This window comes from Ranitomeya variabilis, chromosome 4 (assembly GCF_051348905.1).
Source record: "Ranitomeya variabilis isolate aRanVar5 chromosome 4, aRanVar5.hap1, whole genome shotgun sequence".
Lineage (NCBI taxonomy): Eukaryota > Metazoa > Chordata > Amphibia > Anura > Dendrobatidae > Ranitomeya > Ranitomeya variabilis.
Genome location: NC_135235.1, coordinates 279203223 through 279223361, shown reverse-complemented (window position 1 = coordinate 279223361; position 20139 = coordinate 279203223). Strand labels below are relative to the sequence as shown.

Below are 20139 nucleotides of genomic sequence, written 5' to 3'. Positions count from 1 at the left end.
TCTGAGGGAGAGGGGACGGAAGAGCCTGATGGTGTGGACCTCAAAAGAAGGGAATGAAAGTGAAGGAACTGGGGGTATAACCTGGAACGTGCATTGGGGGGACAAGAGTATGCCGACTCCACCACCAGGTCTGTTAGTGGGTCTTGGGGAATGGGAGAATTGTAAGCCACCGTGGGAAATGGCAGCAGGGGAGACAGTGTCAGAGTCTTGGATCCAGGTTTCAGTGAGGGCCAACAGATTCAGAGAGTTGTTCACAAAGTAGTTGTGCAGGAAAGGGAGCTTGTTACATACAGACCGTGGATTCCAAAGGGCACAATTGAAAGGGAGAGGTGAGGGAGTGCAAGTAATATTAATAAGGTTAGTATGGTTTTGATATGAGGTAGGGTAGCGGTTGAGGGGATGGGGGACCGGGGTTGGGGGATATGTCCCCCGAAATCAGTAGGAGTAACAAGATAAAAAGCAAGTAGTGTTTTGAAATGTTTGAAGTTTTTTTGTGCAGTGTGTTTGGGTAAGATGGGCTGAGGTTTTTCAGGAAGGTGAGAAGTGCATGGGAGCTGTACATGGGAGATGGAAGCAGTGAGGAGCTGATGTGTATGAGTCGTGGTGGAGGGGGGATTGGGCGGTGAATGTGCATTGCAAGGGAACATAGGAGGATAGGAATGAAGCACATGGATAGAAGAGAGAGCAGAGTGTGGGTTACCTGACTAACTGCCATGAAATAACTGCGGTATCACGACGCTTTGCTTCTGTGACGCGTGCACCCCCACTAGCGTGCCCCCCATGACAGCAGACAGCAAGCAGAGGTGGGAAGCTATACCATTAGAGTCTATTGCAGCAGATGAGACATGAGACAGCAAGCAGAGGTGGGAAGCTATACCATTAGAGTCTATTGCAGCAGATGAGACATGAGACAGCAAGCAGAGGTGGGAAGCTATACCTGTGTGAAGAGAGAAGATGGATGTTAGTTCTGTGCCATGAAATAACTGCAGTATCACGACACTTATCTTCTGTGACGCGTGCACCCCCACTAGCGTGCCCCCCTAAGGATGGTTCTACATTTATAGTCCAGTGATGGGTCAGAAGAGATGGATTGTGGGACCAGGGTGGGGATAATTTGGCAGCTGGGGCCAGCACACCAGGGGGTGGTTAAATGATCAAAGGCATTGTGGCTGGCAACATGCTATAACACCTTCACCTGATTGTATCTAGAGTGGCCACAGTAATGGATATACATCAAACAGTGAGTACATCCTACAATACAACCAATGAATTATACCAAACATTACGCAGGCACATTAAAATAAGTTGATAGATGGTACAGTGGCAGATGACAGACAGCAGACAGCAAGCAGAGGTGGGAAGCTATACCATTAGAGTCTATTGCAGCAGATGAGACATGAGACAGCAAGCAGAGGTGGGAAGCTATACCATTAGAGTCTATTGCAGCAGATGAGACATGAGACAGCAAGCAGAGGTGGGAAGCTATACCTGTGTGAAGAGAGAAGATGGATGTTAGTTCTGTGCCATGAAATAACTGCGGTATCACGACGCTTATCTTCCGTGACGCTTTGCTTCTGTGACGCGTGCACCCCCACTAGCGTGATGAAAATAAGCAACTTTGTCATATATGTTATCAGAGAACCCTGCTTTTTTCTCCTCCTGGATGGATCTTTCACCCCCAATTCATAGGTAAAATCTGCATTCAGTGATCACAGATCCCCCTTATTAACGAGATCGGAGATGACAGTTGGTGCTTTTAAAATTCTATGGAAGAGGGAGGAGCTAGAGATGCAGTCATTTAGCGGAAAGTTCTCCTTAACCCCTTAACCCCCGGAGCTTTTTTCGGTTTTGCATTTTGTTTCCCAAACATGTCTAGGTTCTTTTTTATCTAAGTGGTGAAAAAAAATTCCAAAGTTTGTTAAAAAAAATAAAAAAATTGCGTAATTTTCCGATACCCGTAGCGTCTCCATTTTTCGTGATCTGGGGTCGGGTGAGGGCTTATTTTTTGCACACCGAGCTGGCGTTTTTATGATACCATTTTGGTGCAGATACGTTCTTTTGATCGCCCGTTATTGCATTTTAATGCAATGTTGCGGCAACCAAAAAAACGTAATTCTGATGTTTTTCTTTTTTTTTCTAGTTACGCCGTTTAGCAATTGGGCGAATTCTTTTTTTATTGAGAGATTGGTCGATTCTGATCGCGGCGATACCAAATATGTGTAGGTTTCATTTTTTTATTATTTTATTTTGAATGGGGCGAAAGAGGGGTGATTTGAACTTTTATATTTTTTAAATTTTTAAAATATTATTAAAAACATGTTTTTTTTTACTTTTTGCATGCTTCAATAGTTTCCATGGGAGACTAGAAGCTGCAGTACTTCAATCGCCCCTACTACACACAGACAGTAATCACATCGCCTGTGTGTAGCAGAAATGCTCACTTGCTATGAGCGCCGACCACCGGGTGGCGCTCATAGCAATCTGGCTATGACAACCATGGAGGTCTGCTGGAGACCTCTGGTTGTCATGCCAACCCATCGGTGACCCGCAATCACGTGACGGGGTCACCGATGAGCAGGTTTAGTGACGAGCTTCCGGTAAGCGCGAGTTAAATCCCGCTGTCACAGATTGACAGTGGCATTTAACTAGTTAACAGCCGTGGGTGGATCAAGATTCCACCCGTGGCTGTTGTGGGCACATGTCAGCTGTCATGTGCCCGGAAAGGTGCGGGTCAGTGTGGGAGCCGGCACCAAAGAGGGGGAGTCCGACATTGGCGTACTATTAGGCTGGGGTCACACTTGGCGTAAGACAATACGCCACGTATTATACGTCCGTACTACGGCCGTAATACTGAGAAATGTTCCCAAAATATTGATCCGTAGTCAGGGTGTGTCAGCGTATTTTGCGCATGGCATCCTCCGTATGTAATCCGTATGGCATCCGTACTGCGAGATTTTCGCGCAGGCTTGCAAAACCGACATCTAATGGATTTATGTGCTCAAATGTTAGGGAAAACATATATACAGTATATATATATATATATATATATATATATATATATATATATATATATATATATATATATATATATATATATATGTCATTGAGACACATATATATATATATTCTGTATTTAGATTTCATTCAGCGCGATATCTGTGAAAAGCCGGTAATTCAATTGCCGGCTTTTCATTTCTCCTGCACAAACCCGACAGGATATGAGACATGGTTTACATACAGTAAACCATCTCATATCCCCTTTTTTTTGTATATTCACACTACTAATGTTAGTAGTGAGTATGTGCAAAATTTGGGCGCTGTAGCTGCTAAAATAATGGGTTAAATGGCGGAAAAAATTGGCGTGGGCTCCCGCGCAATTTTCTCCGCCAGAATGGTAAAGCCAGTGACTGAGGGCAGATATTAATAGCCAGGAGAGGGTCCATGGTTATTGGCCCCCCCGTGGCTAAAAACATCTGCCCCCAGCCACCCCAGAAAAGGCACATCTGGAAGATGCGCCTATTCTGGCACTTGGCCACTCTCTTCCCACTCCCTGTAGTGGTGGGATATGGGGTAATGAAGGGTTAATGCCACCTTGCTATTGTAAGGTGACATTAAGCCAGATTAATAATGGAGAGGCGTCAATTATGACACCTATCCATTATTAATCCAATTGTTGGAAAGGGTTAAAAAACACACACACACATGATTTAAAAGTAGTTTAATGAAATAAACACAGCGGTTGTTTTAATAATTTATTGCTCTCTCAATCCATTTGCAGGCCCTCGCTTGGCAAAATAATAAACGCACAAGATACATACCTTCTGATGTCAGATCACGTCCCACGAAGTAATCCATCTGAAGGGGTTAACTAATATTACAGGCACGAGCTGCGATAAACCACTCGCTCGTGCCTGTAATCCCCGGGTGCTGAAAGGAAAGCAGGATCTGTACTTACATTGAGTCGCGGTGAGGCGCCCCTGCTGGATGTTCTCATGAACTGCAGCCTGGGAACTTTTTCCCACGCTCCAGGTCATATGAGGACATCCACCAGGGGGCGCATCACCGCGACTGAAGGAAATGTAGGTCAATGACCTACATTTCATTCATTCGCCGGGGGATTACAAGCACGAGCACCGCTGCATTTAGCAGGGCTCCTGCCTGTAATATTAGTTAACCCCTTCAGATAGATTACTTCGTGGGACGTGATCTGACATCAGAAGGTATGTATCTTGTGCGTTTATTATTTTGCCAAGCGAGGGTGTTCCTGATGGATTGAGAGAGCAATAAAATATTACAACAACCGCTGTGTTTATTTCATTAAACTACTTTTAAATCATGTGTGTGTGTGTTTTTTAACCCTTTCCAACAATTGGATTAATAATGGATAGGTGTCATAATTAACGCCTCTCCATTATTAATCTGGCTTAATGTCACCTTACAATAGCAAGGTGACATTAACCCTTCATTACCTCATATCCCACCGCTACAGGGAGTGAGAAGAGAGTGGCCAAGTGCCAGAATAGGCGCATCTTCCAGATGTGCCTTTTCTGGGGTGGCTGGGGGCAGATGTTTTTAGCCACGGGGGGCCAATAACCATGGACCCTCTCCTGGCTATTAATATCTGCCCTCAGTCACTGGCTTTACCATTCTGGCGGAGAAAATTGCGCGGGAGCCCACGCCAATTTTTTCCGCCATTTAACCCTTTATTTTAGCAGCTACAGCGCTGAAATTTTGCACATACACACTACTAACATTAGTAGTGTGGAATATGCAAAAAAAAAAGGGGATATGAGATGGTTTACTGTATGTAAACCATGTCTCATATCCTGTCGGGTTTGTGCAGGAGAAATGAAAAGCCGGCAATTGAATTACCGACTTTTCACTAACACCGCTGCGTATTTCTCGCAAGTCACACTGCTGGTCCGTGTGGAATCCGTATTTTTATCGCCCCCATAGACTTTCATTAGCGATTTTTTTGCGCAATACGCTGACAAACGCAGCATGCTGCGATTTTGTACGGCCTAGAAAGCCGTATAATACTGAACCATAATATACGGCTAATAGGAGCAGCCCCATTGAGAATAATTGTGCCGTATGTAATGCGAGTTTTACGGACGTAGTTTCTGCGCTCTTACGTCCGTAAAACTCGCATGTGTGACGCCGGCCTTAGGCTGCGGTCACACTAGCAGTATTTGGTCAGTATTTTACATCAGTATTTTTAAGCCAAAATCAGGAGTGGAACAATTAGGCCGGAGACACACTGGTGCGAGATACGGCCGAGTCTCGGTGGTTAAAAGCAAGCTGTGGCACCGACGCTCCGCTCCGGAATGCCGGTGCCACAGCTTGCTTTTAACCAGCGAGACTCGGCCGTATCTCGCACCAGTGTGTCTCCGGCCTTAGAGGAAAAGTGTAATAGAAACATATGCACCACTTCTGCATTTATCACCCACTCCTGGTTTTGGCTTACAAATACTGATGTAAAATACTGACCAAATACTGCTAGTGTGACCGCAGCCTTACTCCCGATGTCGGAAAGGGATTATAAAGACAGTTACATTTCTCCATAGAACTTTATAAGCACTAACTGTCATCTCCTATCTCAGTAATGGGAAAGTCTGTATTCAACGAAGACACATTTTACCCATGAATTTTGAGAGTGAATGATCAGTCCAGGAGGAGAGAGACGTGGATTTTTCTGATAAGATATATTACAAAGCTCCTTATTTTCATGTGTACCATTGATTTATGAAAAAAATGTGTACTGTTTACATAACTGAAATGTGTCCAGTATATAAACACAGGCCTTGATCATTCAAGAGATTAAGGCAAATGATAGGAGAAAAGTTCTGCTAAGCTACTTTCACACTAGCGTCGTGCACTGCACGTCGCTATGCGTCATTTTGCAGATAAAAAGCATCCTGCAAAAGTGCTTGCAGGATGCGTTTTTTCTCCATAGACTTTTATTAGCGATGCAGTGCGACGCATTGCCACACATCGCAACCGTCGTGTTGCGTCGTACCGTCGCCACCAAAAAACGTTGCTTGTAACGTTTTTTGGTGCGTCGTCTGCAGCATTTCCGACCGCGCATGCTCGGCCCGAACTCCGCCCCCCCTCCCCGCACCTCACAATGGGGCAGCGGATGCGTTGGAAAACTGCATCTGCTGCCCCCGTTGTGCGGCGCATTCACAGCTAGCGTCGGTGTGCCGCAGCGACGCATAGCGACGTGCAGTGCACGACGCTAGTGTGGAAGTAGCCTAACACACAGAAGATTGCAAAAGGAAAACATTTTAATCTCACCACCTTAAAGGGAATCTGTCTCCAGATTTTTGCCATGTAGTCTGACAGCAGCATGGTGTAGGGGCAGAGACCCTGATTGCAGCGATTTATCACTTGCTGGGATGCTTGGAGCAGTTTTGATAGAATCCCTGTTTTCTCTGCTGTAGCAGTTGTGTATAACCCCGCCTACACCCCTGATTGGCAGCTTCCTGTGTGCATTGCCATCAAGCTGCCAATCAGTGGTGGGGGTGAGGTTACACGGATCAGCTTGACTGCCTGGCACCTGACACTTAGTCCTGCAGTGATAATCTGCTGCTGATAAGATACTGATTGTATTGAAACTGCAGCAAGCAGCCAAGTAAGTGACACATCACTGGAATCAGGCTCTCATCTACTATATAATTGTCTAAGGGTCACTTCTGTCTTTCTGTCCTTCTTTCTGTCACGGATATTCATTGGTCTGTCTGTCATGGAATCCAAGTCACTGATTGGACTCGCCAGCTGCCTGTCATGGCTGTTGCAACCAATCAGCGACGGCCACAGTCCGATTAGTCCCTCCCTACTCCCCTGCAGTCAGTGCCTGGCACCCGCTCCATACTCCCCTCCAGTCACCGCTCACACAGGGTTAATGCCAGCGGTAACGGACCGCGTTATGCCGCGGGTAACTCACTCCGTTACCGCCGCTATTAACCCTGTGTGACCAAGTTTTTACTATTGATGCTGCCTATGCAGCGTCAATAGTAAAAACATCTAATGTTAAAAATAATAAAAAAAATAAATAATCATTATATACTCACCTTCCGCCGCCTTTCCCGCTCCTTGCGATGCTCCGGTGACCGCTCCATGCAAGCGGCAGGTTGGCAACGATGGTCTGCGAGAAGGACCTGCCATGACGTCACAGTCATGTGACCGCGACGTCATCACATTTCCTGCACGCCTGCGAGAGGAGGCGACAGGACTACAAGGGGCCCTGGAAGGTGAGTATATGTTTATTTTTTAACCTGTGACATACGTGGCTGGGCAATATACTACGTCACTGGGCAATATACTACGTCACTGGGCAATATACTACGTCACTGGGCAATATACTACGTGGCTCTGTGCTGTATACTATGTCACTGGGCAATATACTACGTGGTTGGGCAATATACTACGTGGCTGGGCAATATACTACGTCGCTGGGCAATATACTACGTGGTTGGGCAATATACTATGTGGCTGGGCAATATACTACGTAGCTGGGCAATATATTGCTTGACTGGCCAATATGCTACGTGGCTGGGCAATATACTCTGTGCTGTATACTACGTCGCTGTGCAATATACTACGTGGCTCTGTGCTGTATACTACGTCACTGGGCAATATACTACGTTACTGGGCAATATACTACATGGCTGGGCAATATACTACGTCACTGTGCAATATACTACGTGGCTGGGCAATATACTACGTGACTGGCCAATATGCTACGTGGCTGGGCAATATACTACGTGGGCATGCATATTCTAGAATACCCGATACGTTAGAATCGGGCCACCATCTAGTGCTCTATATTATGCTGCGCTCAGATTAAATAGCAGAAACCTGCTGACAGATTCCCTTTAATAATGTATTTTTTTTCTTTCTTTCTAGAATCTCTTATGGCCATCCAGAGTCAGGCTCAGAGCAGGAAAATGGATTGGTAACGTCGTCACAGCTGCCGTGGATGTTGGGCATGAAGTTGATAAAGGGGTTATTCTTTTCCGGCAAACCATTGTTAGGGCTAATGTAGATGTCCGGGCACATCGGTCTGATTTCAGACTGCAGTGCACGGACTGGCCATGAGTCTCCTGACCCGATCGTGACAGCTGTAATGCTCCGGTTGGGAGACTAGTGGCCGGTCCGTGCATTGCAGTCCGAAATCAGACCGATTTACCCGGACATCTGCATTTGCCCTTAGTCGATTGCTCTGAAAATAATCCTGCGACACCCCCAGTGGTCAGGTGTGATCTGTAGCAAATGTTCCATGCTCCTGCAGCGCCACTACAGGTGAAACAAAACATTACAGGGTGACTTTTTTTTGTAACTGTAATTTTTATTAAGTTTTATACAATTTTAACAATCAAAATAAACACAAAATATTTAGATTTTAGCAAAATAGACAAAGTAGAGAATCAATGAGGATAGGATACAATAAAGTTTAACTGATGGAAAACATATCACTTTAGTGGCATCAAAACATATTGCAAGATAAGACAATAAAAGACTCAAGTTCCAAATAAAGAAACTTTATATATTAATTACACCTGATGCTGTAATAAACCAAACCCCATCCACTTATTATATTAAAATGTATTATTTAACAATTGACAAACAGAAGACAGGACACAAACATTAAAGGGTGGGGAAAAGGGTACAGTAGTCCAAAAAGGTCCTAGCTATTGGTTTGAGCTCAGAAATAGTCCCAGGGAGCCCAGATAGCATCAAATCTGTCCACCTTCCCATTCATTAAAGTTGTCATGTATTCCATTCTGCGAATATCAGCCCTTTTATTTAAGAAGCTTAGGTAAGAGGGAGGAGTGGGAAAGAGTGGGAAAAAGGGTACAGTAGTCCAAAAAGGTCCTAGCTTTTGGTTTGAGCTCAGAAATAGTCCCAGGGAGCCCAGATAGCATCAAATCTGTCCACCTTTGCATTCATTAAAGTTATATCACTAATGGCTATTTAATGGATCCATTTTCCATAGACTTGAATGTTAAAAAAAATGATCAAGATGGAATCATTTTTTTTTAGCCGGTGTCTAACCAACTTTTTTGCCAACAGATTGCTGCTAGATCCGTTCTAACGGATGATAACTGGACATGTGAACATAGTCTTAGATGGTCTGGAAAATGACTGGAATCATTTGCAGACCTTCTAATAAATAGCTCCTCTATTGACCCGCCATATGCACAATTCATACATCATGTACAATTGATAGAAGTCGGGATTTACATGGAAGACGTGGTAACCCGCGTGTCTCTATTAGCACCCAGCCAGGAAACAGATGGGGTCTTAGTAAAAGCTGTCTAATGATCATCAGGCGGGGTCCCTTATCTCTGCAGGAACAAAAAATCCCGCTCTAAGGCTGGGGTCACACATGCGTGTTTTACGGACGTAAGAGCGCAGAAACTACGTCCGTAAAACACGCATTACATACGGCACAATGCTTCTCAATGGGTCTAGTCCTATCAGGCGTATATTACGGATCCGTAATATACGGCATTGTACGGGCGTAGAAAATCGCAGCATGCTGCGTTTGTCAGCGTATCGCGCAAAAAATACGCCAATGAAAGTCTATGGGAGAGCGTATAATACGGAATGCTTACGGACCATGCGTGTGCCTTGCGAGAAATACGCAACTTACTGGCAGATGTCCTGAAACGTCCAAAGGCCTCAATCAGGCAGGTGAGACATGCTAATTAGCTGAAAAAGCCAGACAGTGAACCCGGAAGTCTGCTGCATGCCTCCACGGAGTGATATTCAGCATGGCCAACATTGTGAACGCGGACATGCTTATCATTTTGGTACAAGAGAGGCCTGTCATCTGGGACCAAAGAGACCCAAATTATGCCAACAGGGCACTAAAAGAGGCAGCATGGAGGAGCGTTTGTGTGGCCCTCTTCCCACATTATGACCAGCAGCCACGTGCGGCACAGCGACAGATAAGTAAGTACACCCATGTTTGAAATGTAATTTTATTGGGAATCATCAGGCGCTTACTACTTTGATTTTCTCATCAAGAATGGCAGAAATCTTCATGAAGGAAATAGAAAGCCCACTAGTAGATACATGGTGTTGTACATGATAACCGGTTTTCATTAATAATTACAATCGGTGGCCCTTTTACTACACAGTGTTTCCCATTATTTGTCCTTTCTGTGATGGAGGTTATTGGACTCTGGCCTTGTGGCCTTGCTTGCTTTTTTTTTTAATTTTATATTAAATGTGCTCCCCAAATGCCTATTTGGATGCTCCACTTAAATGTGTCTAGTCAGTTACACCTTTTGTGAGCTCTCTGCTTAATGGGCTAATGAATGTGTGTATTTTTTGTGGTTTCAGTGGGTGATGTTACAACAAGGTGGCGGAGTATCCGCGATCAGTACAGGAGGGAGAGGCAGCAGCGGGAGAGAAGTGGAGCCGGGGCACCTCCCAAAAAAAAGAAATACATCTATTTTGACCGGCTCAACTTTCTGAATCCCAGCATGGACCTCAGGCCGTAAGTAACCACCTCAATTAATTTTTTTAATATCTTTTTTAGTGTAATTTTTTTGGGGCAAAATTTTGTACCTAAAACATTGTTCTTTTTCAGAACTCAGTCTAACCTCACTGACAGGGAGACAGGGTCTGACTCGGAACTGGTCATTGACCCAGTTGGTGAAGGTGAAGAGGTGGCTGGTCCATCTGCTGCTCCCTCTGGCTCCATCCCTCCTGGATCCCTCTCATCTGGTCAGGCAGCTCCATCTGCATCCATACCACACCAAGAGGACCCACAGTTTGCCTCTTCCGCCGCAGCATCATCAGCAGCACCACCACCTAGCCAGGATGACCCTGGAAATAGCAGCAGCCCGACTGTTGCCCTGGATCCATCCCCACAGGCTGCAGTAAGACCACAGCGTGCACGCCGCAGAAGACAGCTGATCCAAAGCCGCCAAAACGTGGATGCTGGGGTCATGAGCTATTTGGCACGTGTCCGAGACGATGATGGGGAGGAGGGTTTTACCAGGAGCCTTGCCCAGTACTTAAGGTCCATAGAGCGGGAGTTAAGGCTTCGTGTGAGAGGCTGTTTTCAGATCCTTGTGGACGCATGCACCCCCCCAAATAACCCATACAATCTCATGCTGATGATTGAACAGTGGCAGATGTCACCTGAAAATGTTCTGCGGCCTCAGAGATTACAAGGCCTGGCAGCTCCACAAGGATCTGAAGCACCCCCTCCACGTCAGCCAACACCTCAGCCCCAACCCACAACAAACACACAATGGCCACCTCAGCAACATATGGCGGGATATCATCAAACATCCCAATATGGCCACTTGTCCACACCCAGTGCTGGAGGCTGGTCCCAACCTGGGTATGGACAATATGGTCATTTTGGTTTGGGTTATGATTCCCGGCCATATGGTCATCCCCAGCAGGGGTATCTCCAAAATCCACGCCCCACTCTTCCAAGTTCCCAGCATCATAGCTGGGCTAATGTCCCTCAGGCCACTACAACATCTGCACAGGGTGCTGGACAATTGGGCCTACAAGTGCCACCTGATGCAGACACTGAGCAAGCTACTTCTCCTGCACCAACCTACCAGGACTTGTAATTTTTTTGTTTTTTGTTTTTTTGTTTTTTTATGTTTCTTTAAACTTTTTTTTAAATTTTTTGTTAATATGATTTTTAGACACAACTTTCATTTGTATTGTCCCTACAGAGCATTGTTTATTGTGGATGTAGTACCAAGTTTTGGATGACAACAAAAATAGGCCTTTCTTAGGCTAAAAAAAAGGTTAGGACAAAATAATAACCTAGACATTTCAAAAAGTTATACAGTAAAACGTTTGATTATTACCAATCACCGTCTGGATGCGCTGTATTCATTCTTCAATCACACACACATGATATGCTGATAACCATATGTGAAAAAATAAATTACAACACACAGAGTTTTAAACTTGGTTAACACATACTTTATAGAGCTAATTAATTACACATGCAAAAAGGAATAGTCTTGCCAGGGAGTAGCACCTTCAGGAGTCAAAAAATAATTTGTAAAGATATCACGAACTTTAAGACCAGAAAGTGGACGACGCGGAGGAGGGACATATGGGGTAGGCCTACTAACATTGTTCATGAGGTTATCTTCAAAATTTGGCGAGGAACAATCATGTATTCTTGTGAAATTATGTAGAATTACACAGGCTTTTATCACTTCGTTGATTGAAGCCTCACTCAGCTGGATGGCAGACTGAAGAACACGCCATTTGGCAACAAGAATCCCAAAGGCGCACTCAACCAGTCTCCGTGCCCTGGCAAGTCTCAAATTAAACACCCTCCGCCGGTGGTCAAGGTTGCGCCTGGGGTAAGGCCTCATGACGTGCCTCGACAGTTGGAAGGCCTCATCTCCAACCAAAACAAAAGGCACTGCTTCCGCATTTGAGCCTGGGAGTTGTTGTGGTGGTGGGAGGTTCAACTGGTTGTCACGTAGCCGCCGACCCATTATGGACGAATTGAAGACCCTAGAGTCTCCAGTTCGCCCATAGGCCCCAATGTCTACAATTATAAACCTGTAGTTACTGTCAGCAACTGCTAACAGAACTACAGAGAAAAACTGCTTGTAATTGTAGAATTGGGAACCAGAGTTCGGCGGCTTACGCACCCTGATATGTTTCCCATCCACAGCTCCAATGCAATTAGGGAAGTCACAATTATTTCTGAAACCTGTGGCGATTTGAATCCAATCGTCCTGTTTTGGCTCAGGCAACACAGCTTCATGTAGTTTCTGCCAGATTTGGGAACAGGTTGTCCTAACAATGCCTGAAATGGTCGACCGCCCAATCAGAAACTCCAGGTGTAGACCCGCATAGGACAAGCCTGTGGCCAGGAAGCTGCAATACAACAAAAAGGGGAAAAAAAAAACATGAGGACGACGAAAAAAGGAATAAGCACAAGTGTATATTTCATTTACTATTCAATTATTTACAGTATAAAAAGTTTCAATAGAAAATCTAAATCGACTTGAAGCTTGACAACATTCTTTTATATGTGCTTGTGGCTTCATGTCCAAGTGAAGTTAATGAAACCTAGTAGGACACCACACATTTTGAACCCCCAAAAATACCAAAAACCGTATTTGCAAATGTGGAATACCTACCGTAAGGTTAGGAGCAGACGCTCCTCAGCAGAGATGGCTTTTCTCATCCAGGTGTCCTGAAAGGTGAGGCCAGGACGTAAGATCTCCAACAACATGTCAAAAGTCCGGATGGACATACGAGTATACTGGTAAAACTTGTCTGGATGTGCCCTCAAAGCTGAATATAGTCTCGGGAAATGGCCTTTACTCTGGCGTTGGGACAATATAGGATGTACCCACAATCTTTGTCTCCTCCTTCGCGGATCCACATTGACCTGATATGGCTGGCCAAAGCGACGAGACAACACCCAGTGAAGCAACACCCGCTGAGTTGTGCTTAAATACACAGGGTCAGACATGTTTGTAATCTCAAAGCAACACAGCCAAAATATGCTAGAGAACATATAGGGCAGATGGGAGGGCTACACCTGGTGTAGAGGGCTTAAATAGTGTGGTTAATGATGGTTTAAATGATTTGCAGGCCTGAAAACCGTTAAATGTCCATTTTGTCATGGTGCGTGATAAATACGCCATACGGATCACATACGGATTACACACGCACAAGCACATGCGCAAAATACGCGACCACACCTAAGCAACGCAGTAACTACGGAAGTCGATTACGGAGACATTTTGGCGTATTGAACGCGTAGTACGGACGTATAATACGTGGCGTATTGTCTTACGCCATGTGTGACCCCAGCCTCAGCCGTATGGCCAAAGGTGTGTCCTCATTATATCCCATACCATTAAATACCTGTAATTACATTTAGTGATTTAATTGCCGTGTTTACATTCTATGATTTACAGCTCTTCTTGTAAATCTTTTCCAGATCGCGTTCGAATCTCCCGTGATAGTCTGAGGCTTCCCTTTACTTTGCATTAGTCATCTATAAAAACATTAATTTGGCAGATTTATACACGGCATTGTTATATATTGTTAGAGCTAGGCTTTCCTTATATTACAATAGTTGGTAGCAATATATAGTTGCTAGTGATGAGCGAACGTGCTGGGATAAGGTGTTATCTGAGCATGCTCATGTCCTAACCCAGTATCTTCGGCGTGCTCGAAAAATGTGTTCCAGTCCCCGCGGCTGCTTGTCTCAAATATGTCTGTACATATTTTACAGTTTATTGCAGCTTATCCCTATTACTTGAATGGAGTTGCTGTGCCGGACAAAACCCATTGACAATACTGCTGATCTAGACGCAAAGCAAACCTTTATTCCTAATCCTGGACAACTCTCTCATAATGGGAACTTGTCATATCAGAAAAAGCTATTTTCCAGCAGATATAGGGTTAATGTACAGATCAATAACATTACACTGCTGCACAGCCGCTTTAATGAAAGTGCAGCTACTGGGAGAAAATGAAGCTTGTTCCTCCCTGGAGCCTCCATCTGTCAGTCATGAGGGCGTTAGCAGCAGTTTTAGGTCACTTTGATTGGCAGCTATCTCTGCAGCGCATCTGTGCACAACCAGCTGTCAATCACAGTGCCGGGATGTGCTCACAACCGCTGCTCACTGGCGGCGCTTGTAGCTTTCGTGGCTGAAAGTCGTCGGCTCCTGGGAGGAAATAAGTTCATTTTCCTCTGGTAGCTGCTCTTTCGGTAAGGCAGTAGGACATCAGTGTAATGTTATTTACCCCCAGATTAACCCTATATCTGCACGTAAATAGCAGGTGACTGGTTCAACTTTGAGGACGCAGCCAAATTTTGTGTTTGAAACTTAAAATTTTTCCTCCCCCTCTTCCAAAAGTGCGTGCACGCTGTCAAGGCAACCCTGAGCGGATGACGCATTTCCGCTCTGAGACGCCGGCGCATGCGCACTAGGACACACGCCGGGCTCGGCATGCTGCGAATTTGTCTCAGACACAGCTGTTTATGGTAATGTATACTGATTATCTCTTATTTAAGCATCAGGCTGGCATTGCGGTTACTACCCCTGACGAAGCCACAAGTTTGTGGCGATACGCGTTGGGCTCCCGCATAGCCCGCACTTTAACTCATTAGGGTCTTCATGCTCACATGGTTCTGCCCATGGCCGGCTACGGAAGGGTTATTACTTAAGGCAGGTTTGCCGCTCTCGCACCTTATTCTTTCCAGTCGCCAGGTCTAATTTTGGGTGTGTATTTGACATTATTATATGTCTTGTATGGTGGCATTACTAGCCCTGTCTGTCTATTTAGGAGTTATATCTTGGTGTTCTTTTTACAGAGTATTTTTCACCATTTAACACTGCGTTATTCATTCCTTTTTTTTCATCTTAGCGGATGTATGCTATTATGCTGTGTGGTATCTGTTTTGTTATTTGCACAGGTACTTGGGCTAGCCACACTCATTTCATACACTTGATGGTCATGCTGTCTATATAGGCTATTCATTGGTGGGCATGTTTACTTTGTACCCTTGAGTTATGTGTGGGCTTTTTTGCCTTACTAGGGGCTGTTGTGTACATGGGGTTACTTTGTATTTCCCCTTCTTTTAAATGGTTTTAAATGTTTGTGTTTTGCCTTATGTGTATTCATTTTGAAATAAAGCTGTGTTCTATTTTTCTACTCTTATTTGTGTGGTGATCCCCATTTATAAGACCTACCTTGTTCCTCTATACTTTAATATTGGTTTCCTAATAGGTCTTGGTGTGAATCCCACTGACCGTGGTGCCCCCATTTTTTCTATACTCCTCTTCCAAAAGTCCTAACTTTTTTTTATTTTTCCATCAACATAACCATATCGGCGCTTGTTTTTTTTTTAGTTGGAGGAGGAAACTAAAAAATGGTTTGTATTTTTGTTTATATAGTTTTATCCTTATTTATTTAATTTGACCTTTTCATAGATCAGACTTTTATGTATGAGGCAGTACATAATATTTGTATTTTTTTCGTTTTGTCTTTGAAATGGGGAAATTGAATTTTTCAGCTTTTTTATTTTCCTAATATTTACATTTGTTTTGACTTTACATTGTATTTTTTTAGTCCCCATAGTGAACTTGAACCTGCGATCTACAGTATAATACCATACTTCATGTTTTTCACTAAAAACTGGAATATTGGTCTCCTATGGACCCCAACCTGGGGCACACTGAAGACGAAGCTTAAAGTGAACCTTCATGCTGCCCGAACCTTGGGTATCATGGGTCAGACCCTGGTAGCGCATTTTCATCAAGGTATATTTTACTCTGAGATGCTGCGGTATTTCAGAAATAGCAGACTGAAAGGCCGGCGGGGGACTACGTGTCTTGGCTAACCAGTCTCAGGCGAGTCCCTAATTCTTTGATTGACAGGTGTCTCCTATGTGTGTACATAGGAAGAGATCTGTCAGTGCATGGAGTTGGGCAGAGAGAAGCTACCGTGGATGGGACTAGTCATCCAAGACACGTAGTCCCTGGTCGGCCTTTCTAAGGACATTTTTGTGAAACACTGCAAGATTTCAGAGAAAACATACCTGGCTGCAATCTTCAGGTTCGCTTTGTAAGTGTCCAGCGAATGAGCATGCAGATATTGAGTAGTAAGCGCCATCTCAGTTTTCCCTGGAACATTCATTTATATGGGATAATCGACCATCCAAATGGTCAATAACTGTCCTGACATCACAGCCTCTAACAGGTACACAACAAATTTTAGAACATTTATGCTCCGCCCCTGAGGAACAACTCCAAACAACTAGATGTTTTATGGATATGCTGAGGAAAAATCAGGACTGCTGGCAAGTATGACGAGGTGTGAAAAAACCCTTAGCACCTTCCTATACACAACTTGATAGAAGGCAAAGTAAATCTTATTTCAGAAATCAAAAACTTCTGGTTGGACTTCAAGACTTTCCTACTTCCTGGATTCAAAGATGCCCTCATATTCTCAGACCAAATTGGCCCATGCAGATTAATTTAGAGCTTCCATAGTTTTTGCAAACCGTGGCTGGATCGCCCGTTCTGTGCATAATAAAATGCTGAGGTCTGGTCTGACATATGGATGACAATCAGAGAATGATTACAACCGTTGGGGGGTCCGAGGCCCCATTTAAGTAACATGATCCGAGTCTGCTGCCGGATTATTTAGTTGGTCTCATGGGGAGATATCAGATGTCCTGTAGACTATAGGAGGAGAAATATTCATAACTAAAGACGAAGCCATAATTATTCTGCTGGTGAATAGAGAAGCTATATACGAGCATCTTCGTATACGCTAATTGCATGTTATTGTAGACTTGCATCCCCTCAAGGTCCGGAATTGGCAAACCGTCCCCTACTGAGACTTGCTGAAGTTGAAATGTGTTGGTGATACAGTCAGTATAGGGTTAAACCTGCCTCAGCATCATCTTCATGACCTGAGTAATGGTGGAGCTGTGTAGGCTTAGGACGACCCAGGTCGATATAGTGCAGCAAGATGAAACTTGGACATTGCTGCATGATGAACTCAACTCTCCTCAACATTGAAACTGCAAAATCAAGAAGGAAAAGTCATGGAATTATGGAAATTGCAGGATAGATAGACATGTTAATGATATGCAAAAGATGTAAAAATGGAAACATTTTCTAAACATCTCAATTAATTTGGTATTAAAAAAATGGGCACCACGTGCAGAAATCCTTGCTCTTACATCAATTGGCTACTATTAATTAGATAATTAATGGACCAATCTCCAGCTATCATTACATCCAAGACAAAAGCGGGAGTCATCGCTAAAGAGGATAGACCTCCATTACAGCCTCCAGTCTCCGTATGGAGGCCACATGGGCAACATAATGAAGAGGCTATTGCGATGGAACGTCACACCGGTACAATTTCCAGGATTACGGTGTGGGGTGTCATAATGTATGAGCCATGGGATGCTTACAGCAAATAATACTGCAAGACTCAGGGGACTTGTTATTTGCTATAGGCATCCCGAGACTCATTTGAACATTTGTAAATATTTATATATACTTCTTATACATTGTTGTATGTATTTTGTACACATGTACATACAGTATGAACAGAGCCTCATATTTCTCTATTTTTGTTTTGAAGCTTTGAAAATAAACTGGGATGTGTTGAAACATGGCACTATGTCCTCATAAAACTTATGGTTCCAGGTTCTTCTGATGAAACCATCAGCATTACCCTAGTATTAACTGTTAGGAAGCTAGGCTGTCTGACACGAGGGTAGACTCTTGAATGTTCTATAATGTGGAAGAAAACTTTTTTTGATCTAAAGACTGTGTTGTGATACTGAACTTTAAATTAAGGAAAATGTAAAAAACTAAATGACCTACAAGAGATGTTCTCCCAACATGGGGTTAGGCAGTGACTACTAAAGATTGCTCCCTTATACAGTGACTGTGGCTGTCTCCCATATACACTGATTGTCACACATTGCCTACAAAAGGTTGCCACATTCTTAGTAGTTGCGTGTGCCCCATAATTAGTACATATAAAACCCCTCCACCAAATATATTGTACACAAGCCAGAAATTCCCCCAAGAACAGTGCCCCAACAACAAATGGACGCTATAGCTGTTGAGCGTTTCTCTTTAGTACCAAAAACCAAAAAATGCCCCAATAGTTGGTGGGGATCTAAGAAACCAGACCCCCCCATCAATCTATTAGTTATCACTGATCCTTCGGATAACTGATAACTTCAACCTCTTTAATTGTTTCAGCCAGATGGCCCCTGACCAATGCCCTCTTTTTGGATCCACTGCCAAGCAGAAAGCACTGATGGTCGGGTGCCACAGATCAATGGGCAGCAAGCTGTTCACTTGAACATAAATAACCTGCAATACCAGATGCAACCTACGGAAATAAGGGGCGCTGTTTCTGTAAAAAAAGGACTCCATTTTTTATCATATCACGTAAGCTCTATTCTTTAGTATTTTTACAGCTCCTCTGTGCTGTAGTCATGCCACTTCCAGGAACTTTATCTCATTAGTATTCTGCATGGCTCAGACAACTCTATAAACCTAGCGCTGTGCATACAAGGGATAAGCCGCCTCTGCTGGTGACAGTTCTGTCAGTTCACGCGTTTCATCCAGCAGGATATGAAAGCACTGACACCGAGTCCTCCCAGGCACACGTCACGCGGGATCACTTGCAAAAGCAATGCAAGTTTTCATACAAATATTGTGATACCTATCACACAGCTGCAGGCAGTCATCGACCTGAAATGCGTCAGCAGGAGGATTTTAGTTTTGCATAGCAAGCAAATAAATCTTTGTAACCATCTATCTGTCAGTGACGGACATGTGTGTGACCAATATGTGCTAAGTACTGTATGGGGGTCACCAGGATGTATGGGGGGAGGGGGGTGATGGTCTCATCACTCCAGGCTTGGCACAAGAGGACATCCATATTCTTAATTTAGTGACCAAGCAAAGCGGAGGGAAGCTGAAACCAATTGTCAGATATGTGATGGGTCGCCAAACCTTTTCCTTCCTTTGTTTGGAAAGATTTAGAAAAAAAGATCCCAAATTTTGAAAAACATTTCTAACAGAATGACACTCAGACAACTATTATGGGCAGATGTATCAATATATTACTAGCTACCTGAAATATATATATATATATATATATATATATATATATATATATATATATATATGTGTGTATATATATATATATATATATATATATATATATATATATATATATATATATATATATTAAACTTTCAGGAAAGAATATAAAGAAGATTCTTAAAGGGGATCTGTTTTTCTTTTTATCTACCCCATCTGAGAGCAGCACAATGTAGGGGCAGAGACAGTGAGTCCAGTAATATATTAATTACTGGGCTGCTTGCTGCAGTTTGGATAAAATCACAGTTTTCTCTGCTGTAGATCTTCCAGTTCTCTGAATTCGGAGTTCTGTGTAACTCCGCCCACACCATTGATTGGCTGCTTTCTGTGTACATAGTGCATAAGCAAGAAGCAGCCAATCAGTGTTGTCGGCAGGGTTGGACTATAAGGCAGCAGGTTTCCTAGTCCTCTATTGATAATATTCTGCTGATAAAACAGGGATTTTATCAACACTACA

The 20139-nt window shown here is 43.8% G+C and overlaps 1 protein-coding gene across 1 annotated transcript; it reads left to right on the top strand.

The window, feature by feature from the left end:
* Nucleotides 1–10028: 10028 nt before the first annotated feature.
* On the top strand, nucleotides 10029–13801 carry LOC143764442 (uncharacterized). Its single transcript, XM_077249999.1, has 2 exons — nucleotides 10029–10510; nucleotides 10604–13801. The coding sequence occupies exons 1-2, from the start codon at nucleotides 10329–10331 to the stop codon at nucleotides 11604–11606; spliced, it is 1185 nt and encodes a 394-aa protein (XP_077106114.1). The 5' UTR covers nucleotides 10029–10328; the 3' UTR covers nucleotides 11607–13801.
* Nucleotides 13802–20139: the final 6338 nt, after the last annotated feature.